This window comes from Hetaerina americana, unplaced genomic scaffold, assembly GCF_022747635.1.
Source record: "Hetaerina americana unplaced genomic scaffold, ioHetAmer1.1.p SCAF_3, whole genome shotgun sequence".
NCBI classification, from domain to species: domain Eukaryota; kingdom Metazoa; phylum Arthropoda; class Insecta; order Odonata; family Calopterygidae; genus Hetaerina; species Hetaerina americana.
In genome coordinates this window covers 19,673,529-19,701,486 of record NW_027286874.1, presented here as the reverse complement: position 1 = coordinate 19,701,486, position 27,958 = coordinate 19,673,529, and the positions used below count along the sequence as shown (strand labels likewise).

At 37.1% G+C, this 27,958-nt stretch overlaps 1 protein-coding gene across 10 annotated transcripts in view; it reads right to left on the bottom strand.

Annotated features, from left to right (window-relative positions):
- Positions 1 to 27,958, bottom strand: part of MESK2 (misexpression suppressor of KSR 2) — a 164,301-nt gene that overhangs the window by 5,830 nt on the left and 130,513 nt on the right. For 7 of the 10 annotated variants that reach the window (XM_071587420.1, XM_071587424.1, XM_071587416.1 and 4 more), the window contains 5 exons: positions 7,548 to 7,689; positions 6,811 to 6,957; positions 4,439 to 4,738; positions 3,361 to 3,445; positions 1,223 to 1,264 (listed from right to left, as the gene is read on the bottom strand). In XM_071587420.1, the coding sequence (XP_071443521.1) occupies positions 1,223 to 1,264; positions 3,361 to 3,445; positions 4,439 to 4,738; positions 6,811 to 6,957; positions 7,548 to 7,689 (716 nt within the window). Of the gene's footprint in view, positions 1 to 1,158; positions 1,265 to 2,250; positions 3,446 to 4,438; positions 4,739 to 6,810; positions 6,958 to 7,547; positions 7,690 to 27,958 lie in introns of all 10 variants that reach the window. The other 3 variants (XR_011701454.1, XR_011701455.1, XM_071587417.1) reach the window with 3 other exon arrangements.

Below are 27,958 nucleotides of genomic sequence, written 5' to 3'. Positions count from 1 at the left end.
TAGAAACTGATCTCTAGGTATATGAAATGTGTGTCTATTTTTACAATAGACAATATAAATTGCCACTAAATTCTGGTATGGACAATTAAAATAAAAATTCATTGAATAACCTATCAAATGATAACTACTTCACCAAATGTTGGACAATCTGGATAGTCAACAGTTAGAAAAGCATTCCCAAACATGAATGTTAGAGGTACATTGAAAAAAAGCACACATTAGAAGGAAAGAGGTTGTATTTCAATGAGATTACGCCACAGAATATAAAAAACACAGCTCAAGCAAATCGGTCGGAGGGTTTCAAGACATTCAAGGTGATGATTTGACAGTGTCACAATTAACATGAATGCAACTGGAATGATAAGAAATTCCTAGGGATCATCTAAAAACACAAATTTTAAAACTGCTTACCATTATTGATGAGAACATCAAGACTTTGGGTTCTGGTAGAAATTCTTTATATACCACATTAAATACTTGAAACTATTGAAATTTAGGATTAAATAAAAATCCAGAGTGAATTTAAAGTTCAGGTATGACAAGTAAGGGCAGATAGAATTAGCTATTAGGGGATAGTGTGTGGAGGGGGATTAAAAAATAAAAAATCATATCAGAGAAAAGTATTCAATTAAATTACACACATAATAAAGAAATTTGATAAGAAATCAATCGGAAATGTATAATTATTACCCGAAAATTAATCAAATTTAAGTTCTCACAGCTATCCATGTACGATTTATTGGAAGAAAGTTATTCAAACTGATTTCCACAATGATCATGATTAAATTATGACATAGCTAGTGAAGTTCATAAGAATTTATGCGCAAAGTCAGTATGCATTACTAACATTTCTAATTAATCTACTACTCCTATGTTAAAAACTAAGATAGGAAATCTTACTCTTCTACATATGAAATTAATTAATGAGAGCAAGACGATGTACTTTACAAAAAATCTACAGCAACACGTCTGAAAAGAGGAGAATATTCATTTGAACTAGTATGTTTTGTGTGCACCTCCTCCCTTTTCTACAAGGCAGAAATTTAATTCAGGATTAAAGAAAAAGCTAAGAAAAAGAGAAGATAGATACCATATCATGCCACCCACACAGGACACCGACGAGAACAGCAATATTAAAAAAAATAAGCAGACACTTACATCGACCAATAATATGGGGCAGTTTCTCGTCCACACAGAGAAGGATGTTTTTAATTACATTTACCTTCTGCTGAAGAGGTTGATATCTTCCGGTTTAGCTTCATAGCTTAAAAAGAAGAAAGTTTCCAATTCAGATACATCTAACAGTCACAAAAGTAGAACAATCATGGGAGATATTAGTATTATTAGACACCTCATGTCTCCCAAAAATACTAAAACACAGGTCTCAATATTAATTTCTGTTGAAAGTATTATAACCCAAGTAATATTTGAGACAAATTCTATGGTCTAGTGCTGCATTTACGAAATGTTAATAGCCACTAATTTAAAAACTAATAAAAATCCATATATGTATAATACAAAAATCAGCAGAAAGAAGTAAACTGGCATCAAAATATCACACAAATTTACAAATAAATGAGAGAGGAAAAGGATAGGTGCAAAGAGAGGCTTGAAAGCAAAAGCAGTGCCTTAAGAGGAGATTTATGAATATATAGCATCTCCGTTGCAATAGAATGTAAGCATGGCACAAGCAATGGCTTTGTTGAGGCTGTCTTGAAGTAATGGATCACATGGGTACACATTAGGATCCAACACAAAGGAATGGATTGCAACTTGGGCAATGGTATAAGCAACATAGAAGCTGAGCCCACATTGCAATAAGATTTTGATTTGAATTACTTTGTAAAAGGGTTATACCACATCATTCTTCATGCAGCAGTGTTCCCTTCCAAATGTCCAACTTCTAGGAAGTACTATCTCTTCAACCTATTCCTTGACTGATTGATAACTGAAAGTTTAATCTTGCGACATTCACTGTGAAGAACCATGCATCATATTGACTTGGTAGTCCTGAATCTCGAACACACAAAGCTAATGCTATTCTTTTCTGACGAAACCCAGAACTATACTGATCACAAATTTTCACTGAGCACACTGTCGAGACTATTAATAATAATTTGACATCAGAGAACAGCATACGTCAAGTAAATAATGAATAAAGGACACCTTTTTTGCAGAGGCTTGCTCAAAAAACTACGCTATTGAATGAATTTGTAATTGAAGACAGTAAAGGAAATTTGACATACATACCAATATTGCGCTCTCCCACATGAGTACAGTGAAAATAAAGTTATGAACATAATCCAATCAGTTGAGATAGAGATCGACTGTAATTTTCGCAATAATTAAGACAATATTATTTAACAACAAACATGTGCAGTTTCCAAAGTCTTGAAAACATGTTTTATAAATTTAAACAGTACTTTAGTCATAGATTTAAGTCTCTCAGTTTATGTTCCATGATATAATTTACAATTATTGCATAGAAACAATAACTTTATGCAGTGTTATAAGACTTTTATTATGGTGCTGTCAATAAATGCAGTCACCTCATTGTTAGGAAACATTATTTCCTTAGCATTTAATTCCATGAACAACCACAAGGTCAAATAAAAGTAGTGGTGTATGCATAAGCAATTAAACTACCACATAAAAAATTAAGCAAGATTAAAAATATAAACTAACACACAGTGACCATAAATAACATGAGATCGGCATGCACAAAGGTGTGAACTGTTATTGATGATGCCTTCCTACCACAGTAAAAAAATGTCCCTAGGAATACTGAATGTCCATTGTTTAGACAACATCAACAACTTCCTGTGCAGGACTACCATGGAAATAAGTAGTGCAGGTTTTGAGGTGAGAGAGACATAGATTTAGCAGAAGAGAATGCATTACACCAATTGATTTAGGGTCAACAAATGAAAAGATATGTGATTCTCAGAACTTATTGAAGCACAATCTGGGAGAATCAGGTACTTCTACATTTCTATGGTACAAAATGTATGACTTGCCAGAATCAATGACAATTCTTGCATTCTACCTAACAATAAAATTTCCATCGGTAACATTAGTAAATTTTTAGACTGCTTCTAATCTATATCCCTCTTCTTCCCACTAAGACATGATTTTCTTCAAGTCACACATCTTAAAGCCATATCCTTTCACTATCACGATAAGTGTACTTATTGTTAAAGAAATCAAATTCTCTTCACAAAAATTCTAACATTTTACTTCAGATAGAGTAAGTAATTCTCACAAAATAAATGTCCTTCTTTCTTCAAATGATTTTAAGCTCTTCCCAAACCCATCGTCTTCCTCTTGCCCATCACTTCCATCCAATAACTCCTCACTTACCATAACCCAGGCCCTGAAGAAACAACCGAAATGCCTCGCTAACTTTGCCTGGCTGCTCTTCCAAAACCATTCCACAGTCTTGTATCTAGAAGAGTAAATAATAAGCCATTATATTGTATCATGGAAATGATTTCGTCAGAACATGAGGATTTTTTAAAACTACATCATTGAGTAAGGAAAGCCATTAGGGTATAATGAAACATGTTTTGAGACAATTATATCAGCCATAAAACCCTTATGAAAACAACTTCTCTTCCAAGAAGAAAAAATTAAAATGCTTTAGTGGACAAATGTAAATAAATATTATAGGGATCAAATCAACCCAGTGTCCAGTTGACACTACAAGAGCTGATGCATTTTTTGAAAAAGTTTGGAATTAATTATTTTCTCCTCATAAATTGTAGCACTAAAAATAAGCTGGTTCTCTTCAATTTGCATCAATTTATTTTTACTTTCTTTCTTTGTGATATCCAAAAGTATAGTCAATTCCTGCAAATAACTCCTAAAATTTCCAAATTCCAACTTTTTGGGCACTATGAATTTTTTAATAATGAGATTTTACTTTAGTCTCATTTCTTTGATGATAGTAACTTTCTTTTTGAGAACTTTCTTTGATTAAAATATTGAATGCGTGCATGCATTCTGAAAGCATCTCCTTAAGGCTAATATACAAACTATGCAGGAGCCAATCATAGTCATACCAAATGATTGAATGGTGGGGAAATATGGCATTAACTTTTTAAGGCAGTAAGTAGTCATAAAATATACCACTATGGAGACTAAAAATACTGATGCAAAAGTTAGGCATTTAGTCATCAGAGGCTTTGAAGACAAGGACACTGGTAAACATCTAAGACTTAACATTTTGGTGGAGTAGTCAGATTAATGCTGATATTTTTTAAGTGCTTAAGTACCATGCATGTTATCAATATTTCATACCAATTCATTTGTACAAAGTCTTGCTGAAATCTTGAAGCAAAGATTTAGATTTTTGACGGGCCCAGTTGAACAATAAAGTGACAAAGATGGCAAATAACTCATTAAGCAAGAATATTGAGAGAGCACACATTCTAAATACCTTCATCCACGTGGAATTTGTTGGGTCAAGGCGACCATTTAAGGTCACAGTGTCATCCACATGAGGTGAGAGTGCACCTGTTATATTCATGACAGGCATACGAAGAGTACGAGCAGAAACCATGTCTCTCCGGGCTCCCTGACCACCAGAGGCCAAACATTCCACATCACCACGAACCAAGTTTAGATCTGTCCTCCTAATGTAGCTATCGATGAAGAGGGCAAGGTTGGTTGGATTGATGTACCTCTCAAAGTATTCCTTATACACTAAACCTAAATCGTGATTGCGCTCTTCTGTTGCCTGAAAATGACAAATGTAAGATTAACCACATTCTGTGGGTCACAAACGAAAGATTAATTGATAGGTATAGCTAAGAGTGATGAAGGAACATGACACAATTATCACATTAGTTTTTGAAAATGGATCTTTGAGTCTTGGCTCAAAACATGTAGATGTCATGGAATATTTTGAGTGGAATAATGTAGAGGCCACAATTAAAAAAAAGAAAATTGCAAAAATGAATATTATATGAATAGACACTAAAACTAGAATAGACACTATATCTAGACTAGAACACTAAAACTATGACTGAAGAATGTATACAATTAAATCTTTTCTCAAGTTTAAGCATGAAACTAACTCCAATGAAAAAGTTAACATAATATGCTCATCCACTGTGAATTAATTTGCATAATTAAGAGATGGTCAAATATTTATTTATCCCCTCTCATATTGTAAAGAACTTTGACAACCCCATGCATGGATTGTAAGAATTCTTTTTCAGATTTCATTTCTTCATTTAAATTTATTGTCCATGATATTGGGTGCAATTAAAAAATGAGTTCAATACAAATAGAAGATAAAAGAAATTGGAATGAAATATTTTGAAGGGAAGTCAAAAGGAAAGAAAAGGAGCATTTCCAGACCACATTCATCCTCCCAATAGTTTCATTCTGTCTATTCCTATATCATTTATATTAGAATATTATCATCCTGTTCTATCAACTGCTGAATTTTACTGAGAAAGAAGGATGGTCCCAGGAGGCCAAATTTCATACTGGTGTACCAGGGTGAACCATCGGAAAACATTTAGTAATCCCAAAATAATACTGCTATTGTATCCATATATGTACATTTTACTTTTGGAATTCAGATGATGAGCTAACATTCCAAAATTTCCCATTTAATTTTTTTTTAAACAGAGTTAACAACACAGTTCACATCACTCATTTGTCGAGAAAGAGAGCAGTTCAAAAAAATCAATAATTTTGAAGGAGGTACATTTATTCAGAATCAAAGATGCAAATTTCAGCTCCTGATTACACTTGAAATGGTTCACTAAAATTTTTCCATAGTTGGGAAGTGCTTCATTCAAAATTGATGGACAAAAGGGGCAGAATGATTTTAAAAATCAAACTTTCATTTAGAGAGAGAGAAGTTTCAGCTATCACAACAACCTAAATCATAATAGCTATAGATTACTTTCTTAAGAATGTGAAAGTTCATATCATGTAAGCAAGTCTGTTTCTATGCTAGAAAAAGTTATTTACACTGATGTAAAGAAATATTATTCCTGAAAAAGAACATAAAAAGTGACAATTTCCAGGGATTATGAAAAGACAATAATGTCTTGTATGCTGTGAAATTAAACTGGGATAGATGCGATACATATGCACTTGAATGCATTGTAATGGATAAGTTAATCCAAAATGCTCTTCACTATGGAACCATCCCGTTGGCTTTTGTTCACAAATTAGCAGGTAATAATCAGTGAAATAGCTAAAAACTCTCAAGATCTCCAAATCTGCGCACATTAAAGCAGAACTGAGATAAATGCAATAAAGGTCAATCGATTTGCTTCAAAAGTGTGAATTTTCCTAATTTGATTTGATTAGTTTAGTAATAAATTGGGATATAATTTTACATATACTTTTTAATAATTATTATACAATAAGAAAAATATAAGAAAACAACAAAAGGTAAATCACTCACTCACCACATAATTCACTAAACTCACACAAATTTCAATTGTTGGAACAAGACCTCCCCAAGAAGGAAATCAAAATGTAGGATTTAAGACTTGTGCATGTCAGAAATTAATATCCAGAATATTATTCATTCCCACTATTAATCATCAAATTCACCATTCCTTGTACAATTGATGGGCTTAAATAATTAAAGGAAGAGACATGAGAGGTCATTAGGCAGTTGGGGAGTTACCAATGAGTTTGTACAATAACTCTTCCAGTCAGTTTTTGCATGTGAGAAAGGGAGGCAGGGAAACGAAGCCTGACAATGATAAGGCTAACCACGCACAGTCCATAAAGATTATTCATCAAATAATGGTATGATACCATTATGACATCTCCAACCTTTCCAAAATGATGCCACATGAGGTAGTCTCGCACTCCTTGTGTCATTCCTTTTGATCGCAAATGCCTAGCATTGAGCTTTTGATAACCCCACTCAATCCAACCAGCTTGTGTTGACATACAGTTTACTAGGCACATTGCTTCCACCTGAAAAGACAATTTACAGTTAGAAAAAAACTCATGAAGCTAAATAAAATGAATTTAAAGATAGAATTGTATGAGCTGCATATAATATAGCTCCATATTTTGTACACTATCATAGGCAAAGACACATATTCCTGCAGAAAGTATTCCAAACACAAAACAACAGGTAGAGACAGGGTGCAGTAACTAAACGTCCTTTTTAAAGGGGTTTTGTTTTTTAAAAAAGGAAGTTACTGCACCCTGTACATCAATGGAAAATTAGTCTAAAACATTTCTTTGGAATATTGGAATTTTTCAATTAAATTTACCTTAAGTAAATATCTTAAAATATGTAGATTAAGATGATATTTTTAACATGTTTTTTTACATTAAAGTTCAAAGGATCTTTTTTTGTTGATATCCTTCAAAAGAGTCAAATACAATTGCAGTTTCCAAATAAGAAATAAATTAAATGAATATAGATATGTACGAAAATCTTTTTAAGTTCTCAAAATGGGCTTTAATAAGTATTATTTCCATGGTTTTTATACTTGGTTTGCACCAACTTCTAATCACTATGATGATAAACTTTCCAATGAATGGAAGATCTTTACCTTTTCAGGATGAGCCAATGCAAATCTGGCAAGGACATTCCCACCAGCTCCTACTCCAAACCCAATAACACTTTTCAAATTGTAGTATGACATCACAGTGTTCAACTGCTCAGCTAATTCGTCCATTGTGGGATACACATAACTGTAATTCAAATGATGGCCAATATAAGTATTATGCGATTGAAAAAAATAAAAATAATTTTTTCACATACATAAATTCAAAATAAGGACTGGATTCATTCAGCTTCCCCGCACCAAGCTTGATTAACCCCACATTTATCAAGATACAAACCATGAAAGTGAGTGAGTGTCTTGAAAGTTTTACTTCAAATATGATTTAGTAAAGACCTAACACAATATTATGGGGGAGAGATTAAGAGGCTCAAATATGCACTTTGTTCAGTCAAACTTTATGAACTTCATTGGCTCTCAAGTATTACCTATGAAATTGAAGGGCTGGATTGTCATACATTTCATAGTCCGAAACCATTTTAAAAAGTTTTTAATCTTCAAAAGATCTGATCTTTCAATTACTTTTTGTGAATATTACTGGTATGTATATATCATGAAAACAAAACTAGCTGTTGAACAAAGTTTTATTGTGGTAAGAATGGAGAAAAGGAACAATATTTTGACAGTAAGATTTGATATTTTAGTACCCTGCAAGCCACCGCTAAGGTGTGTGTCAGGGGGTGAATACACCCCAGACTAATTTTGACCCGCATATGACCCTACCACAGTCAGACATTGTTATTCTGATCCCTTTGTGTTCATGTAAAAAAATACATCTTAAATGTATCTGTTTCACACTTAATCTCCATAATTTTATTGGCATGATCTCTCCAGCATGTCACAAAATAAATTGAAGTTTCATCAACTGTAGCAAACTGCATTTCATGAATAAGTTTTATAATGAACAACACAACTACCTGTAACTGATAATCACACAAAATTATCATAAATAATTCCCTATATGAAGTAAAATAACTTTAAAAAGTAGAAGTAAGGCTGTTAATTTTTGCATAGGTAGCCAGGAATAAGACATTCGTAAAGTGTAGTAGACTGATATAAGCATTCAGTAGGCTTTTAAAAATATGGTATCAATGTAGCTATTAAAATAAGGGAACTATTAAAGATTACTTCAACGTCATAAATGTAGGTTAACCATGAAAAAGGTATATTATTTAAGCAATAGTGAGTTGACAAGAGTCTTATTCTCAAGAAGGGCAATACTTGACATTTCCCCATATTGCAGTTCATACAGTTACTAGTGTACCATAGGACAATCTCAAGCAATATAATTGCAATTCAGATTTGAGGTAACATTTACGTAAACTCTATACATCAGCTAGTATCCTGCATATAACAAGAAATGTAGTGGCTCAATAAATGAGTCTGTTGCATCTCTAAAAGCAAAAAGAGCAATGGCCCAAGGCGTTGGGGGCACTAGATTTAACTGGAAAAGGAAGGGAATGAGGGTCACTAATTTTTACCACTACCTGCCTTTATATTACCATTCTTAAGAGGTTTCCAATCCAATTTAGGAATATGCCAAAAATATCAAATGCTACAATTGAGACAAGAGTACAGAGTGATTTAACATGTCAAAAACCTTAAAGTCTAATAAATAGTATCTACTTATTTACTTGTTTGTCATTATCTACAGTGGCAGCAACTAAGTGATGGAATTGCAATATATTCGTTAAAGTAGAAATTCCTGGCCTAAATCCATACTGTATATTCACTAATATGCTCTTAAAGATATAGGTGTTTATTTGTTGACTGTGAAAATCTCAAGGTTTTGGACAATGCTTCAATTGGTCAATAGATGGTGACATAACATTCATTACCAAATTTAAATAAAGGAATAATGAAGCTAAACTAAAAAATACAAGGGTAAATTCCAGAAGAATTATTGAATACATTAAATGTCACTAAAATTAAAGCTTTAGAACATTTCTAAAGGCAATGAGTTAGATTTACATTGAGGAAAATTATATGGATAACTTATTTACAAGATAGGCAAGCACAGCTCAGTTACACACTTGGCAGCATGAGGAAATATCCCAGTAGACTTCCTCGTCATTCTAAATGTCTATACCAAAGTTCATTGGTCATTGGAGGTTTATCACTACTGAAAACCATCCAAATCTCCTGATGTCAAAGGAAGTGTGATTTTTTCTTTAATCTAAAAAAAAGTTCTACTAAGATGAGTGGAAACAAAAATTCAGCAACTGATAATAATTATTTGATTTTCAAGCATGTTTGAACAAAGATCTTCAATCCTAAGAATATGCATAAAGAAGTCCATCTTGATAAACACTCCTATGATAACACATTACTTTAAATTAACAATACACATTCTCTATACCAGTTACCTTAAGACTATGTCATTGTCTAAATGTCCATCATCAAGATATAGAGTTTAACAAAGCAAAAATTTTCAAAGATACTTTATTCTCAACATTCACTTTAAAAACCTTAAATCTTGCATAAGACAATGAAAGAGGATGGCTAACAACATGTATCAGGTTTGTATGGGATAAGGGATTAAAAAAAATGGGATTACATTTTTAAAGTCAAAGTTGAATAGTATCTTACATGGATACAGGTTAAATCAATAATTTTTATACTATCCCTATGAAATACAAGCATTTATTAAGCCATCAGCTAAAAATGAGTCAGCCGTTGTCATCAAATGAGAAACTAAAGACAGCATTTCACATAGAATTTTGTTTCATTATATGCAAAAATGTTTGGAACATTATGCACCCCGGGTAGCTATCAATAATTAAAACAGAAGTTCGAATAAATAATAATTTTTTCTGCATACAAAAAATATAGCAGTTTTAGTTGGATATTCTGGAACACTTTTCCAAACAATCATTTAATCGGTAACAAACAAAAATAAGATAAGTATATGAGAGCAGGCTAAATACTATGAAATCATGTAGGTATATAAAATGACACTTCATGAATGTTATGCAATTCACACATCCATATTAAATTAGCTACTGAGTTATTCATTGGTTTGTATTTGTATAATTAAATTCATGACAGAAGTTTAAAAACAGTCACCAGGGAGATGGGGGCCACATAATTGGCCATCCAGGCCATGGCCAAAATTGGCATTTGGAAGCAAAAATCGAAGTACCCATTTTCCTTAACCACATACCGTAAACCACAGTGAAAGCTGAAATTATTTTTAAAAGGCTCGTCAACAGATTTCTCATACTATACCAAAGTATTTGTATTTCTTATATACGAGGGCGATAAGAAAAGTAAGGTCTCATTTTTTTTCATGAAAAATCAAATTTATTCTCAACTTTGTGCATATCGTTGGAAAGGTTGAGCCTTTAGCTATTTTTCTACAGAGTCGCCTTGGCGATCAATCACTTTTTGCATCCTTGCAAGCAGCTTTTTAATATCGGTTTCGTACCTTTCTCCCGCCACGTCGTATCAGTGAAGATGAAGCAGAGGAAAGGAGGAAACTGACAAAAAATACATGTATGTAGCTTTAAAGATATATTGGCTCTGAATCCGTGTCAAACATGACTATGAGCTTCATATTTTATTTTTCTAGGTAATATCATTATCAAATGTTTATCCAGTAGTGTCTTGCTCAGAGACTTTGAAAATATTTTCCATCAGAGCCAGCTCACTAATTCTCCTGGCACTTGCAAATGTGACTCTGTAGGTGAGTGGTAGAAATATACGATCAGGGGCTACAGATCCAATGGAGGGTCGTTACAGGAATATTTTGGCTACAATAAAAATTGAATATAAATATTACATTAATGCCCACACCAATTTTGAACACCTGCTGTCGACCGAGATTAAATAATCTACTGTCGAGTACGCTGTGGTCCCTAAATTGGTACGATTATTGTCGAAATGAACTTGCTTTTCAACTTTTTGTGTCGGTAGGAAAGTTTATAAAATCATTTGTGCAAATGCCTCCACTCTGAGTTTTTCTGGATCCGCTTTCGTGTGAGACAAGGGAAAAATGGGAGCAAGAATAAGGACAAGGCATGGGAGGAAACGGGCTTTCCATTGAGCGCGCTGCATGACTGTGACCGACGGTAAACATTCTCATTTTCATGTATGCCTTCGTACGTTTACAGGTGTAGATTTCAGAGTCATCCTGAGGTACGCTGTCAGAATTAGTTCGTCGAACAGATAGGTGACCGTGGCGAACAGTTTGAAACATGCTGGCACAAGACGAATCTTGTGGTTCATCAATTAAGCTGTGTTTTTATGCATCGGTTTTTGTGACGCCGCAGAAAGCATAACCGACCAGGTCGTAGATCGCCGCCGCACGTTGCGGCGCAAAGCGAAAACTGACGCTCACAGTCTGTAATTTGTTTATCTTCCATCAAACCCATAAAAACAGCACACAGATCATCGCCGTTTCGTGTTTCCGTCCGGCCCTACCACAAGAATATAAACGGGCTATGCAGCGGTGCAAAAACGGAACACAGAACTGGATGCATGAAAATGTCACTTTACGGAGTCACCCCAGATACGAAGTACTTTTCAGACTCTTTTGGAGACGCCGGAGAAACATAGTGGCTAAAGGATAGTGCGTTACTCCGTTTCCATGGCAAGAAGAGGACAAGGCTATTACGACCATTAGATACAGGAGATGAGGTATTATATCACCCAGAGGTCCTTCTAAGTAACTCTTCCCCTATCTAAATTTCCAGCCTTGAAGGATTTTTATCATTGAATGTACCATGAAAACTATACGAAGGAATATGTAGCTAGGATAAAAGCTAACTGATATTCGCGTATTTTACGTAAATTAATTAATTGACGCAGTCATACTGCGTAGTCATTGCACAAGCAACACAAAAATAAAATTGGAGATGCCTCAACGCTAAATTGTCAGCTGCTGCATGCAGGTGAACAAATTAAACACAAAGAGTTATTTGTCCATCTGGAGATTATCATCTCTTTTTGTGCAAAATAACGCAGCTTCATCGATTTTCATCATCCCCGCACGGAGTACATTCCAGCATTATATTTTTAATTGATGGTTATACTAAACAAAATTATTTTATGAACCAGAATTTTACTTTTCGATTTAACAGCATAAAAGAATACAACAAAATTGACCTTAAGACGTCGAAGCAGCCTAAAAACCTTCCTTGGAGGAAGAAACCTGTATTTTCGAAAGTTAACAAAGGAGGGGGCGAAGTGGGCGCTCTATACAGAAAGGTGAAAGCACTGTCAGGTTGTATGAAGGAAATAAAAAGGTATTCTTAATATCTAGGCAAAGAAGATTTGATAAGGTGGGAATTGATGACAAAGGAGTAAGGATGTTAAGAAACGGCTCATCAAAACATTGATACGGAGCGTGGTTTTGAACGGCGCGTAAGTATGGTCATTGAAGCAAGTTGATAGGCGTAAATTGGAGGCTTTTGAAATATAGGAGCGGAGAAGAAAGGAATATGTGAAGTGGAGAGAAAGGAAAACGAACGAGGAAGTACGAGGGTCATCCGGAAAGTAGTACCCGTTCGTGAAATAAAGACACAAAAGTAAATATTAACAAACATAAAAAATTTTATTTGAAAGAGGATACTTTAAACTACTTCTCAACATAATCTCCAAGCAAATTAAGGCATTTGTCATAACGTGTGACAAGTTTCTGTATTCCTGCTGCATAGTCCTTCGCCGCCAGCTCATTGAGATACGCGAGGGACCCATCTTGCACAAATTTTTGCATAATGCAGATGGTGTTTAACAATTTCATGAACAATTGTTCGAGAAACATTGGGAAAATGCTCACAGATGTCATCAATTGTGACGCGCCGATCGTTCCTCACGAATTCGTCAACTGAGCTCACCAGTTGGTCTGTAATGACAGACGGTCTCTCCGAACGCTCATCGTCGTGTGTGTTCCCCCTCCCCATGTTGAAGTTGCGACACCACCGCCGAACAGACGACTCGTCCATTACATTGTCTCCATACACCTCCTTTAATTGGCGATGAATATCACATGGGCGAACGTTTCTTGCATTGAGGAATTTAATCACTGCCCTCACTTCACAACTGGCGGCGTTCTCAATTTTTTTAAACATTGTAAACAATCACAGAAACAACACAGGCAATGCTAGCGTCACGCAACTTGGCTCAGAGAAGGCAGACAAGCCACTGAAGCTATCTGACCTCGTCCAGCGGCTACTCGCGTCGTCAGCACTTCATGCGGCACGAACGGGTACTACTTTCCGGATGGCCCTCGTACTACTGGACTGGTTATCACAAATCAGTAATTCATCACATGATTCACAAAATACACTTGTCAACAAATCTACAGTAAATTATTTGTTAATTTAAAGTACTAGGCATGCTCGTACTCGTACTAGGCATGCTCGGGAAGGAGAGGGGATTGTTGGGAAAAATCCAAAGGAGGCAGGAAAGAAGTATGCGGAATCAAAGAGGGGCTTAATGCAGTGCTGGATGCTAGACTGTGTTTTGTCAGGAGAGGCAAATAAATGTACCTTTGTATTGGCTTTGTCCATCCTACAAGATAATAACCACCTCACCCTCTCCAGTTAACACAGCTCCTGACAATGATCAGAACAATCCACAAGTTAAGGCCACATTTTTCAATAAAGGAAAAATTCTTCTTAACATGGGGATTCATTGTGACGATTCACTCGTCTTAATTAGTCCTGGTCAGCATTTGCGTTCACGAAAACGCCGATTCCACCGTTTACTACGATAAGAATGTAATTTTTGTGTAGTATCACTTTAGAAGTTATTCAGAAGTATCTGTTGCGAGATTCGCGGAAAAATTGATCAAAATTACAATGAATTGAACTTCATAGACAGCACAATATAATAATATTTGCTTTCTACTAAAATTAAAGTATTTTTATACTTAAAATAGCTTGAACAATGAACAATAGCTGAAAGTATTTAGTTTGTTATAAAATGTGTCGTCTCCGGCGTAACTTTATGGACTTTGCAAAACATATTGAAATGAACTGAAATTATTGACTTCGTGTGAAATTGTGGAATTACAAAGTCAATAATTTAATTTAATTTCAATAGTCAATTATACTATTGTTTTCATACCATGCTAAATAGTAAGCTGTCCACAACAGGGGTCAAGAGAGCACTGTTTTTAAGAGAAAATCTTGCATTAACCGAACAATATAATAAAAAATAAATAAACCAAAGAGGAACAGACTTTATGTCAAGCGGATCCGTCCCATTATAATGAAAGTCAATCAAGCATTCCGATGAAAGGTTTTTCATTGGTTTTATCGCATACAAATCAGATCCGGCTCTTTTCTCGGTCCCTGCTGAATTTCTGACAGAGGAATTAAAAATAAACATGCCGGGGCTTTGAAAGCCGAACAAAGGAGTCGTTCACAGTGGGGATAACAAAGGGTAGTCCCCTTAAAAGCGTCGCATTTCCCCACCATCCCTCGTCTCAAAAGGCAAATAATTACACCGATTCGAGAGGGAGCTCATAGCAAGACACCTATCGGCTCTCTACGGGGAAGGGTATCAGGGCGAGTCGATACTTCCTCACAAACCCTTTCATCTCCTGCTACGCATTCCATTCCCCTTTGGTTTTACCCTACGGTTATACATTGGAAGCTACACCACGTCTCCTCAAAGCTTCGCTAAACATGCCCGGCCGGTGATTGGCTTCGTGTCAGGAAAATATGCAGGAAATTTACTTAGGTAGTTTCCCAGGAAATTTCAATGACCAAATCAATATTACCTATGGATGCGCGCATTAACTCGCAGAAAATTTTTCAGCTGGCTTAAACTGAAAGAAATGACTTTGAAAATAATATAAGCTGATGCTTATTGTATTATTAGCATTTCTAAATAATGGCTTAATGGAGGCCTAGACATATCTTTGGCATACTAATGATTATGTGGGAAAATATTATAATAATACTTTATAATGTTTATAAAATGACAAATCAAATGCCAAATCATAAAGCCATAATTTTTAATTATATCCTGAGGACTGCCGTAACGTTGAAATTAAAATTTAAATGCATAGAGAGATCTATTTATTTTGAAACAACTTCTACCGTGTTACACCAAATCGAGATATTGCTATCATGCAATTTACTTTGGCAAATAGCTATACCGAGGGGCCAGTCGTTTACCACACTTTTAAACGGCTATGGAATTAAAATTTGTAACGCCCTGTCATGAGAAAAGGTCGCTTTGGCATTCAGGCAGGAACAGAAAAGATCCCATTTCCCTGGGGTACGAAGAGAAGCAGCGGCTAACCATGAACCAAAGGCATGCTAATGGGCTCTAAATAAGCCCTTGTGGATCATGGATGTTAATGATACCACCCGGTTGCCCTAAAAGGTCGGAGAAAGTTCTGCATATAATGGAACATTCGACCACGACCAATAACAAAGGGGGAGGGAGACATGAAGGACGATAGGGGGGGAAGAAATAGCACCAGAGGGATGGTAGGGACGGTATGAGGCGTTTTCAGACCTGGGAGACCGCAAAATCTCGTGGTGGGCATGAATTTGCTGCGGGAGGTAAGCAATGAAGAACAAAGGTACGATAGGTGCGAGGAGTTGGGGAGTTGAATGAGAAATACAATGGGCTAGATGCAATGCTCTTTCTGAGGGAACACCGTGGAGAGAACAAGGGGTGATTCTATGACACATAGTACCCTAAAACTCGAGGAGCATCATGCCAAGTAATATGATAAGTTCACAAGTACTGACAAAAAGATGTTAGCAAATAAAAATTACTACCTGTGGACCATTTGATCAGAACATTATACTGACAATTACGTAGTCGAGAGCAGCGAACTACATTATATAATACTGTGACTTAAGAGCACCAACACATTACCCTGCAAGTCACCAACAGGGTGTGTGGTATGGGGGTCGGTCGCCAGCCAATTTAGAGTAATTGATGATTAATGGCACTTGGGAATTTCCAGTTGTCATACGTTATTTTTTCTTGCTATTGTAGTGGCGAACTATGCGAGGAAAAATGATTATGTCGCTCGCCTAATCAGTCAACTTCTCCAACTCTTCACTGTGATCTCAAATACCACCGTAATGTGGAGATAAAATTATTCCTTGTCTGTCCACGCTAAGCGAATGACTAGCATTTATCCTTAAGTCTTCTTGTATGTTTTTATTCTTCGTGTTTACAGTGTCTCCCAGCCCAGGCTATGCAATAATAATGTGACACTTTCTTTTTGTTTACAGCGATTTTCTTAGTAATCTGTTTCATTTAATTAGGTCCTTCTATTCCGAACACTCGACGCGTATTCAACGTAGATGTCTACAAACTCGCGCTGTAATCCCTTACGGTCCTGAGAATCTCCTAGTTTTCACAAGCTGCAGCCATGATTTATGAATACGCCGCCTATATGATGGCAGGGAGATTTTTCCCTAAGTTTGAGCCATATTCAATGCAATCGCTTTCTTATCTTTTTGCGCGTTCTACTGACCATTTGAAATCCACCGAGGCGTCGTAAAAAAAGGCTGATCCTACATTCATCTTCGTGCAAAAAAAGTCAAGATCTCTAAATAAAATGGTTTAATCATAGGTCGAATTTTCCTTGAAAATCACTCGTCAATAGGTAGGTACATGAAGTTATGGCACTATATTCGGACATCCTCAATTCAAACTTTAAATTATCACGGAAAAATATTCACGCTCAATTACGAAAGACAACGCATCCAACAAAATAGAATAAAAAAATAATAAATATCTAATTCAAAGCCTTGCAAGTAAAATACTTAAAAAGCCGACCTGATTCGATCGTTGTGCATCGCACTCGCCGGTGAAAGAAGTCATCTGTCATTATATTATTTTAATTAATCTACTGGTCTAGACAGTTTTTATGAACGGGAATATTTCGTTTTTTTCATGCACTGAATTTTCAAAAGGAGCCTGCGATTCCTAGCTGCCGACGGACTTTAAAAATCCAACATCAATTTTACGAATTCAAAATTAACAGTGACGCGGTGACTATGAAACAAATATCCCAGAAAGAAACAGATTTTAAACTATTAGAATCGGAATGAAAGAAGTGAATATAAATATATTTTTTCATTCATTCAGTCGCCAAAGGCGACTTCCGAAAATTCTTTATAGATACGGACATTGGTTACGCCAATTTCCAGGGTGTGACAAAGAGAAAACAGAAATATATACTAAATGAATACGAGAAATATCGCATTTTGTCTCTAAAGAAATGAGATTCATAATAATTTAGCTGAGTACTCATAGAGACCTTAATTGGGATGGCCACTGTTATTTTTAATGGATTGGTCATTAGATATATCAACTACTTTGGGGAGAAAATTCATAAAAAGATTTGGGTACCAGTATATAAATTTCAACAACTGTGGGAGATGCCGCAGTAACTTCAACGGAGTCAGCCGCTAATGTGCATTACAAAGCAACAATTTCAGAGCGTAAAAATCATTCTCCTTAACCGGGATCCTGGTTAAAGCGATTGAGTTTGTCGGAGTGTAAGCGGATACCTGTCAATAGTAAAATAGAGAAACGGTAGTGCATTGAATTTCACTGGTCTGTTGATCAAGAGCACACTTTCGATTCAGGTGATGCCTATTGGCGTCGCCCAAGCTTAATCTAGCGTTTGTGATTTTTCAGGTATTCATATATTACAGGGAAACCTCCATCGGTACAGGAAAATTAACCGTCTTCCTCTGCCGACGTGTTAATTTCACGCAATTTTGGGTTTAGAATTGTTAGGTGAGCACTACCATACCTGTGAAATTGAACTTTAGGTTGATTACTGTGGTTTTTATAGTACGAGTATATTAATTTTGTTAACAATGGACATATCGACAAAAGCAAGTTAGTATACGAAAGGGAATAGCCTGTAGATATGTACCTACGAAATTAAATACAGGACGACGTAAACATTTGATACACTACTCGTCTGCTGTATTTGTGTGCGGTTCATCCATTTTAAATTAGCTATATCTTGTATCCAGCTACCGTAAAACATGTCTTATTAAGCACTTCCCGCTAGTTTTGTTTCATATTATTTTTTTGTTTTTAAGCCTAAAATTCGTGTATGGTTATGCTGCATCGTTCGATTAATTTCCATATAATACTTAAGATTTTACCAATTTTACAAGACAAACTGAAGTCAAAAGATGTTTTGACACTGAAATGTGCTGATATTTTGTGAAAAATGAGAAACAGTAAAACTAATTACGAATCTCCTTGTGTTCAAAAATTAAATCATAAAGCAACCTTGCACTTAGCCCTCCACAAGACACATCTAACGGAATCTGTAATTCATAATTCTGAGAAACACGGTTGTTTGACCGGACGACAGCACCGAGGAACGGAAGCGGCGAGAGGAGGAAGAAGAGTCGCTGAAGGCGCAGGAGTGCACGTACATTCGAGAGGGACGGAAGCGAGCCAGCGCCCGAAAATGAATTTTAAATGCGCACTTATGAACACGCCGGGAAACCCCCCACTACGAAGATTCACAACGTAGCGTCGCGTACGCGGGAAAGAGTCGTAACGACACTATCGCCCGGTCATGAGTCACTGCGCCATGACTCGCCCAACTCCCGTCGGAGAGGATGAGCGGCGATGATGGAAAACTAAACAAAGAGAGGTTATCTGGAATGAGAGGCACGCGCGGGAATCGTCTAAAATGATAAAAGGGAGGCGCAGGACAGCGCTGAGGGTGAGCGGATGGGGGGGACTGGTGCGGGGCGAGGGAAAATGGACAGCTGGGAGTACGATCATCCGGTAAAAGGTGCGTCTTGAGTGGCTCACTCCAGTCACACTTCCTGGGAGGTTGCAACTGCGCAGCGGGCCCAGCTGCCCTGGGATTACTACTGCAGGAGGCAACGCTCTGTTTTGAAATGGTCACAACTTTCTACGCATAGCTACGCCATGCTCCCAAGGTCTTTCTACGACTCGTTGGGAATGCCATTAATCGAGGTTTTTGTAGGTACGCTCGATTTCGGGCGATGAGAGTGACGTCAGGAAAATTATATACAGGTTTTCACTCTGCCAGGTGTCATCAGTTGGCCATTTTCTTGGAGCGACATAACAGGCTGGATGGATGTTTCAGTCCATTACAAAGGGAGCACGGTTCACAACAGGATATCCCCTCGTTAAAAACGAGCTTGAAGATAAATACTGAAAACGGGGAGAGAGACCGGTAGTGGGTATGTGAATAATATAAATAATATAAAAGAGAAAAATACACACAACTGCACAATATGTCAAGTGTAAACGCTCGCACAGAAAGGAGTGAAAGGCAGACATACAACGTTGAATAACGTAGATATAAGGTCTCCTTGGCCCTCCATAGGTTACAATTCAATTACTTCTCGTCTATCAACGGTGACTGATGGTGAAGCACGAAGGTATTTTTAAAATATACTCAAAAGTATACCGTTAAATTAGGTTTACCCTTCACGTCCAGTCGCGGAAGGGGTCGACCATCCATTGGTCAGTTTCTATTTTGAACTTTTTCCCAGAGGTTTACCTGAAATTGTTTTACCACGATAACTTTAAACATGTCCATTACAAGGATTCCTAATATTACTTTTTGATGAAATTAAGCATCACTGCGGTCGTGAAAAAGACAGTTAAAATGTTTCCTCATTAAAAATAGGTAATTTTTGCAATGCGTTCATTTCAATACGAATACGAAGATTTCCTTAATGTACGAGTAGGAATTTATGTAGTCTTAAACGACCATCGAGAAGATTCGATTTCCCAAGCCCAACTTAGACGCATATTCGAGAGTTATTTTCGCGTCGGTAACCTAAGTTTTCAGTAGAAAATGCCGTTGCTTCGCTTTCGCCCGCGGTTATCCCATTATTGTAATTAATAAAATCCCCATAACTTGGCTGATGACTAACATATTCAATCAGCAGCATATACGACCTTCCTGCCAAATAGCTACTGAGAATTCTATTTTTATGTATTTATCATGATAATCTCCACTGAGGTAATTTCATTCTTATGCCAGGATGGAAACGATAGTATTACAGATTTTATATCTGAATTGGAACAAGGATAACTGATGTCCATTCCTATTTTCTTTATTGGGGAAATTACAATTTCCAACATCCCCAGTAGCACCAGGAATTTGTACTCTGAATTAATATGAAATAAAAGCTGCAACAATATATTACAATGAATTCTAAATTTAGCAGAATGCATAGGGTCCGAGGAGAAAGTATATGAGCGGTGAGTCAAATCACTGAATGAGAATACTGAATATGACCAGCCTCTCTTAAGAGGCAATTTTCTCTACATACAGTTTCGAGTGGTTGCAAGATCTCGCTGGAGTGACAAATGATCTCCTCGACCTTGAAATAAAAAGCAAACAAACCAAAAAGCCACGCCGTGATTCAACGTTACCCAGTGGTGGGCAAGGTTAATCTGCGCTCTAAAATTGATTACGTCACCCGAAAGCCAACCCAATTTACCAGGTGTAAGAATAACCTAAATACACCGCTAATAACCCGAGATTTTACGCAGAATGAGTATAAGTTTCCCTTTCACGTAAAAGAAAATGTCATCAAACTTAAAGGATGGTTTAGAGGGGCCGAGATACGAGTTTACGGAGAGGAAAGTGGCGGAGCTCCAACGAGCGAGCATTAATTTCTTATTTGGACAACTACCGTTGATCAAGAAGGAAACAGGTTATATGTACACGAATACACCAGGAAAACTACTCAAAGGGTAAAACCTACCGCATTAAAATGAAATATACCATCATATTCCATTACATTTCATACGATCTGATATAGTAAAACCCATTAACTTTACGTCAACCAAAAAATACTAAATAAAATACCTCTAAAAGGCTCAAATAATTCAAAGAGGACATACAAGGAGGGGTACTTTTAGTAGGAGTATGGAACTACTAGAGTTTAAAGTAATCCAACTTGAGTTTAGAGTAACTGGTGACCAATATTTGATACGAGTAAAGGCATAATACTATATTTTCTACTGGAGGACATTCTGGATCCAACTGCATGCCATGACAATAACATTTAATTTCTGAAAACTCCCATTATAAAAAGTGCCAGTTAACATGCAATTCCGGCGGAGGTAGGTAATTGACGGATATTTCTTTCAAAAACGCCGAGGAGCTCAAGTAACATCCTGTGCCAAATTGGCCTCGGATAAAATATCCAATCAGACATATACCAAGATCTACAGAGACTGAAATGCCAGGAGGGTCGCCACGGAGTCACATCCTAGATCATTTCCGTCGTTCAGGGCCATTACCGCTCCAGTGCGCCCATCACAGCTTCCGTTTTCAAATAAAAATACAATGGTGCGGATGCCCCAGCCATTTCACAGGCGAATGATCCATCTGAGGGAAGGGCTGCTCGAGACACGTGCTAATTACGTCGGGTGCAGGAGAAGGGAAATAAGATGCCTTGGGTGGGGCACCTGGATCGAAGGGCAGCTCGGGATAACGTCATCACATCGCGTTTGAGATGACTGGCATCCTAAAGGTGGAGCAGGCAAGGAGTTGAATAAAAAAAGGCCTGAGATAAGAACCTTCCTCTAATTAAAGGAGACACCCTTTCCTGTAACATTTATTCTTATTACAGATAGAACGAATTTTTAAATATTGTTTTTATGTTACATTTAGAAGCACTGAAATAGCAAGTATAATAAATAAAGGTTCATTCCATCTGCTTACTACACTCACGACTATGAAATATACACACGGAAAATAGAGTTGAGAAAACCAGTGCTGTATGTTATAAGCTTCAATGGAAGAAAATCTCAAACTTTTAAGTTGAAACCTTAATTCAATCTTCCATGGAAGGTTTAAAAATTATCAAACAAGCATCGCTGAACACATATAATAACAGGGAAAGGTGAAGAAAGCTATAAAATCGTCTTTAAACACTTTAGAAATCTATGCTGCAGACTGCACAACTGCTGCATCTCGTACACCAAAGAGTTTTTGCGATTTCTTCAGTAAGTTTCCAGTTTTTTAACATATGGTGATAACCGAATCAAACTTCACCACTTATAAAAACTCTAAGACGCCCATTGGAATCAACAGAGTGGGAGTCAACCATATACAAGAGCTTAAAAACTAGCACGCTAGCAATTAATCATATGACAAAACATTCCTTCCCATGAGCCTTGAGAGCAGCCCTAACCATGTCACCCCCGAAGAGTCGGGCACCTAATATTAAGAAAATTAAACACAGGTAAGAAATACCACGAAACGAAATCAAAATTGGTGTGAGTGACCTATTTTTCAAGTATATCACATGAAACTATGAATACGGCAAGACATTTTAAACAGAATGGGCAAGGCAAAACCTTGGAATCAGGTGGCACAATGAGATTGAGGTTCATTAGAGCTGTATTTTACACTAAGGTCATCAAGCAATAGTTGGAATTAAGACCTCTATTTGACACGTTGTTTCGATGGCCTCCAGCATCCCTCAATATGGTAAATTGAGGTTTATGGCATGCACTAAAGCTGAACGATTTTCATTTCCTCCTCTCACTGTGACGCAATACATGCTCATGGCTCAATGGCGGTCGTGTTTAAAACTGTTAAATAGTGACTTAATGGCTGTATCTTAAGCATCAGTCAGCACCTGAGCAACAAAACTAAAATAATGATCAACAGCTATCCATCAAAATGACTCACCAATCAAAGGAAAAGCCCATCTAAAACTACTGTTATTCTGCAAGAAATAAAGATACTATATAACTGAATAGGTGGCTATCCGGACCATATGGAAATAAAACACTTAAACTATACTGTACAATGGAAAGATTACGGGGTGGGGCCAAAATATTCAAGGTATTTTATCCTATTTAAAGCTATATTGGTATTATAATTATTGCAGTTCAGCTCTTCAGCGTTCACGAGACATAATAATAATAATGACCATATTTAATCATGGGTGGATAAAATCGGAAGATTCCAATACTCCGACGAGTCTTATGCTTATCTCTAATGAAGGTGGGAGACCGCAGATGTCAACATGTCCATGAGTGGAGACGGATGACAACGGATATTGTCATGCAAGCTGGGGCGATTCCTTGCGTGAGATGGGGCAACAATGCAATGTCTGTGCAAGACATAGTACTGTGCTGCGTATAAAAGGGACTCGCATTTCAACATACACAGATTGGGCGTAGGAAGGGAAAGCGCTGTTGCAACACACGTCGCCTAAACAACAGCGGATAGGAAAGGGAACTTTGGACAGCTCTTGGCTTTTTTTGTTTGCCTTTCTGTTTTAGGTCTTCCAGGCAACATTACGTCACTACTAGAAGAGCCGATAGTACGGCTTCATTTTGAATTCCTCCACCCGCGCCCGGCTACAACCGCCGATACTCTACTCTTCATCCCTTGACCCACTCTGAAAACATGAGGGAAACATTCGCTGGCACTTGGGAATCCTGAGGGGTGATTTCCAATTCATGGACGAATGCAATATATACTCATTTGGGGAGAAGATGAACAGCTTTAACGGTTTTTGGGCGTTAGCCTGGAAATTAATTACTTCTTTATAGTGGAGATTCCAGCGAGTCAAATAATTATCCTTTAGTATTTTCTCAAACATTTGGATCATTCAGACTTAAGAGAACATCACACAACGGATACAAACCGCGACAATTAGCTCACTAATTCGAATTGTCCGGACCTTTCAAAGAATATTAATACGTAAATAAAAATTACTAAAACTACAAAGGGAGAGAGCTGTTATCTGAGAAAAATCATAAGATTGAAAACAGAGTGGACCTTTGAGTTTCAGAAATAATTCAAATGTACCTTAAAATACCATAAACACCAAAGTCAAAGGTCGGTTTGGCAGGTGATGGTAGAGTTCACCCAATACTAGGCCCAACGGTGTTAACGAAATTCACACATCAGGGTATCAGGATCAGGGCCAGATCCTTTCCCTGTGTCGGCTATGGTTTCCCAAGAAGTTCTGGCACCCAAAAAATCACACAGATCAGGTGAAGCTGTGGTTGCCCAGAGAATTGCGTTCGGGAATCGAACCCGGGCTCTCCGGTCAGTAGTCCAACGCTTAATGCGGTTTTAAATGACACTAGAAAATTAGGAGGCCAGGAATGCATGACCATGCCGTGTCTATCATATGACTTGCAGCGCCATCGTCAACTGTGTGAGCGGCAGATCCATCTTCCAATATTTTCCAAATTGACTTTTCTCCTTAATCGTCGGAAATTGTGCCAAATGTGCGGGGGGAGAAAACCAAGGAACAGGCCTTTGGGTTGTCAAATGGCGATTGGACACCAAGAGAAAAAACATGCCATTAGTGCAACACACGCCATTAATTACAGCTAGTTGTGGACAACGTATATCATCAAGAAGTGATGCGTTTAAAAAAAGTAAAAGAGAAGTGAGAAGTGATAGCAATGGATATAAAGTGGCAATTTGAAGCACCATAATCAATTTAAACATCAAAGCTATGGAAAACAACTTAGTTGCTTTCTGATAATGGATTATCAAATGAGTTAAAAATATCGAAAGCCCGCATTTCAATTAATTATTAACCATAACAACCAGGGACTTAGCAACTAATCAATTTTTGGAGCCTGAAAAATTGGTGATATGAAGGGCAGCAGTGTAATTCATTTGGTCCCAATTCAGCTACTGATATTTTTGATTTCACAACAGAAAACTGGAGATGCGAAAGTAGAATCATCAATTAAACACTGATACTAGAGTGTATTAATCCCAGCACACGTCATCATCAGATGTGGAGCTAAATAATTATGGTCGATCGGGCAGCCAAATGTAGACATGACCCAAGTAGCCACCTTAAAACCTTACCGCTGGAATCTACCTTGAAACCTGCATTATAAGTATTAAAAAATGAGATCCCATGTCGGTCACAAGATAGAGTTCAGGCTTCGCGGCGCTGATATCGATCGCGACCATGCGGTGGAGTTCATTTACATTTTATTTCTGCTTAGTTCGAACGTGGGTGCGGTCGCCAAAAGTTTGCCGACAATTTTCCTAAGTTTCATCTCGTGTGGCTGATGGAGAATCTTGAAGGTAAATTTTGGATTCTGTACTTTGCAGTCTTACGCTCGACTTCAAGTTGGGCAGTAAAAGGAAAAAAAAACGAAAATCGGTTTCTACGTCTTTGGGCATACATGCGTAGTATAAGGCTTATGTATATTTTATCATATCCGTTATGCATCAACTAAATTAGCCGGTAAAAGTCGCAACACAATTTTGGCAACCCGGTCAACATTATTTTATGGTAAGAGCGTGCTGTGAAATCAACTTAGTTCCAAAAAATTGCTGCGGTCAATAGCACTTGCTATTGTTCAACGTACGCCATGAATCGTAACTGATACCTCATAAATATTAATTACAAAATTGTTGGAGTGCGTAATTCATGGTTCCTTTTATTAAACAACTTCACGACCAACACATTTATCTACCTTTTCTTATGCGCGTATACATCCTGACGCGGAATTTGCCATCAACATTTCGTAAAAATACATCAACCATCCCTAGGAAGTGACGCACGCAAATAATTTCACGACTCTTAATACCAGGTTATGGATTGGCTCCACCGGGCTCTCACTTCTCAAACCATTTGCGCTGCCTCAGTTTATCTTCGTAACAGTTAGTAAGGATATAATAAAAGCCTAACGAAAAAGTAAAAGACATTTTGCAATTGAAACGATGGAGATATAACTAGATCGGGGTCCTGGAAAGCCCTACGTGCTACCAGAAAAATGTAAAATTTGTATATTAATTTAATCAATATAAAAAACCCGCATTATCACAGGAGAGAGCATATGAAGTCACTTTTCAGGGAAAAACGACTAACAAGCCAAATAGGGTGAAACCATTGAAGATTGTACAGACACAAGAGATCGATTATAGGCTCCATACACCGCACTTGAACGGAAAGAGAATACTTAATCCTTCCTAGTCGTCAGACAAGCGGCAGCAACGAGAAGGAGAGGAGAGGGGAATGACATTAGGCTTTGCTGAAAGTGGAGGATGTGGAAGTCGGGGAGGACGGAAGCCAGTCGAAGCACGGGGAGACTTTTTTTTCGTGACCACAGTCGAGAGGAAGACACGGCTGCGAACACAACAGGTGTGGGATTCAGATTCAAATTCACGCGTGCGACAAGCATAATAACCACGCGCGTGAATTGCGCCGGCGACCCTCAGCCACTACGTACGATACATCGTCGGAAGTGAATGAGCCGAAAAAAGGGACTCATCAGGATATTACAAGGGAGGATCATTTCTGCTAATGAATTTATGAGGGCAGAAGACAAGATACCTAAAGAGGACTGAGGCGAGATAAAGTGACGCTCCGAAAAGTACTGAAAACACCTTTGCTAACATCATCAGGAAATGAAAACAACAAAATAATACCGTAAAGATAAAAAATGTACCAAAACACTCTACGAGAACATGTTGTGAACCTACGTAAATACCGATCGGTTTGATAATATTTAAAATAACTTCACTTTATTCTGACTTCTTTCAATACCCAAATAGCCAAAAGGCATTGTAACACAAACAAGTCTTACCGTAAAAATAAAACTATAAAAAATAAGGAAAGAAATGATTTTTCATTGCTTAAACTCAAAATATACAAGGGCTAATTTGGATACTTGCTTGTGTTACTACTGTCACCTTCAATGCCCTATACATAACTCCCAATGATTTTTATTTGTCTTTATTATTATTAGTGCGGGAGGAAGATGGAAAATTTTCCCAACGTTCTCGTAACAACTGGAATGAATAACTCTAACGGAAGAGTGGGCGTCCAATTCGCGTCAGATTGGAGGATTATCACACCCTATCGGTCAATATAAAAGTGGGGCAGGCAGAAAGAGATTAAGCCACAACATGATAACTTGGCTATTAACACACGTTCTTAGATCCCAAAAAGGGAGGGGAGCTAGTACTTTCCCTTCCACAAGACCTCGAATGGGCTCACAGAGTATGGCGACGGCAATCCGTTAGAGATCAATTTACAAAAAAAGGAGAGGATCCGTAAAGTCGACACAATTAAGAAGCATAAAAATAAGATAATAGAAAATTTACCTTCATAAATTTGTTTGAACACAATGGAATCCTTAGAATGGGTACTACAGATGAATTCGATTTTCTGGGAGCTATGAAATACGTGCACCAACGATTTTTTCACTCAAGTGGAAGTATATTTATTCATATTATAAAATAATAAATGACCTGAAGGATGAACAGAATTCAATCCAGCTCCATCTTGAAAGAAGCTAAAGGAAAACAACAAATTCCGATGAAACCGTCTTCGAAAACACGATCTTTAAAACGGAGAAAACGGTCTTTATGAAGATTTTAATAAATGAACAATTTTGATGATAAAAAAGAAGGAGCGGCTACCAGTCGCCAAAGGTAC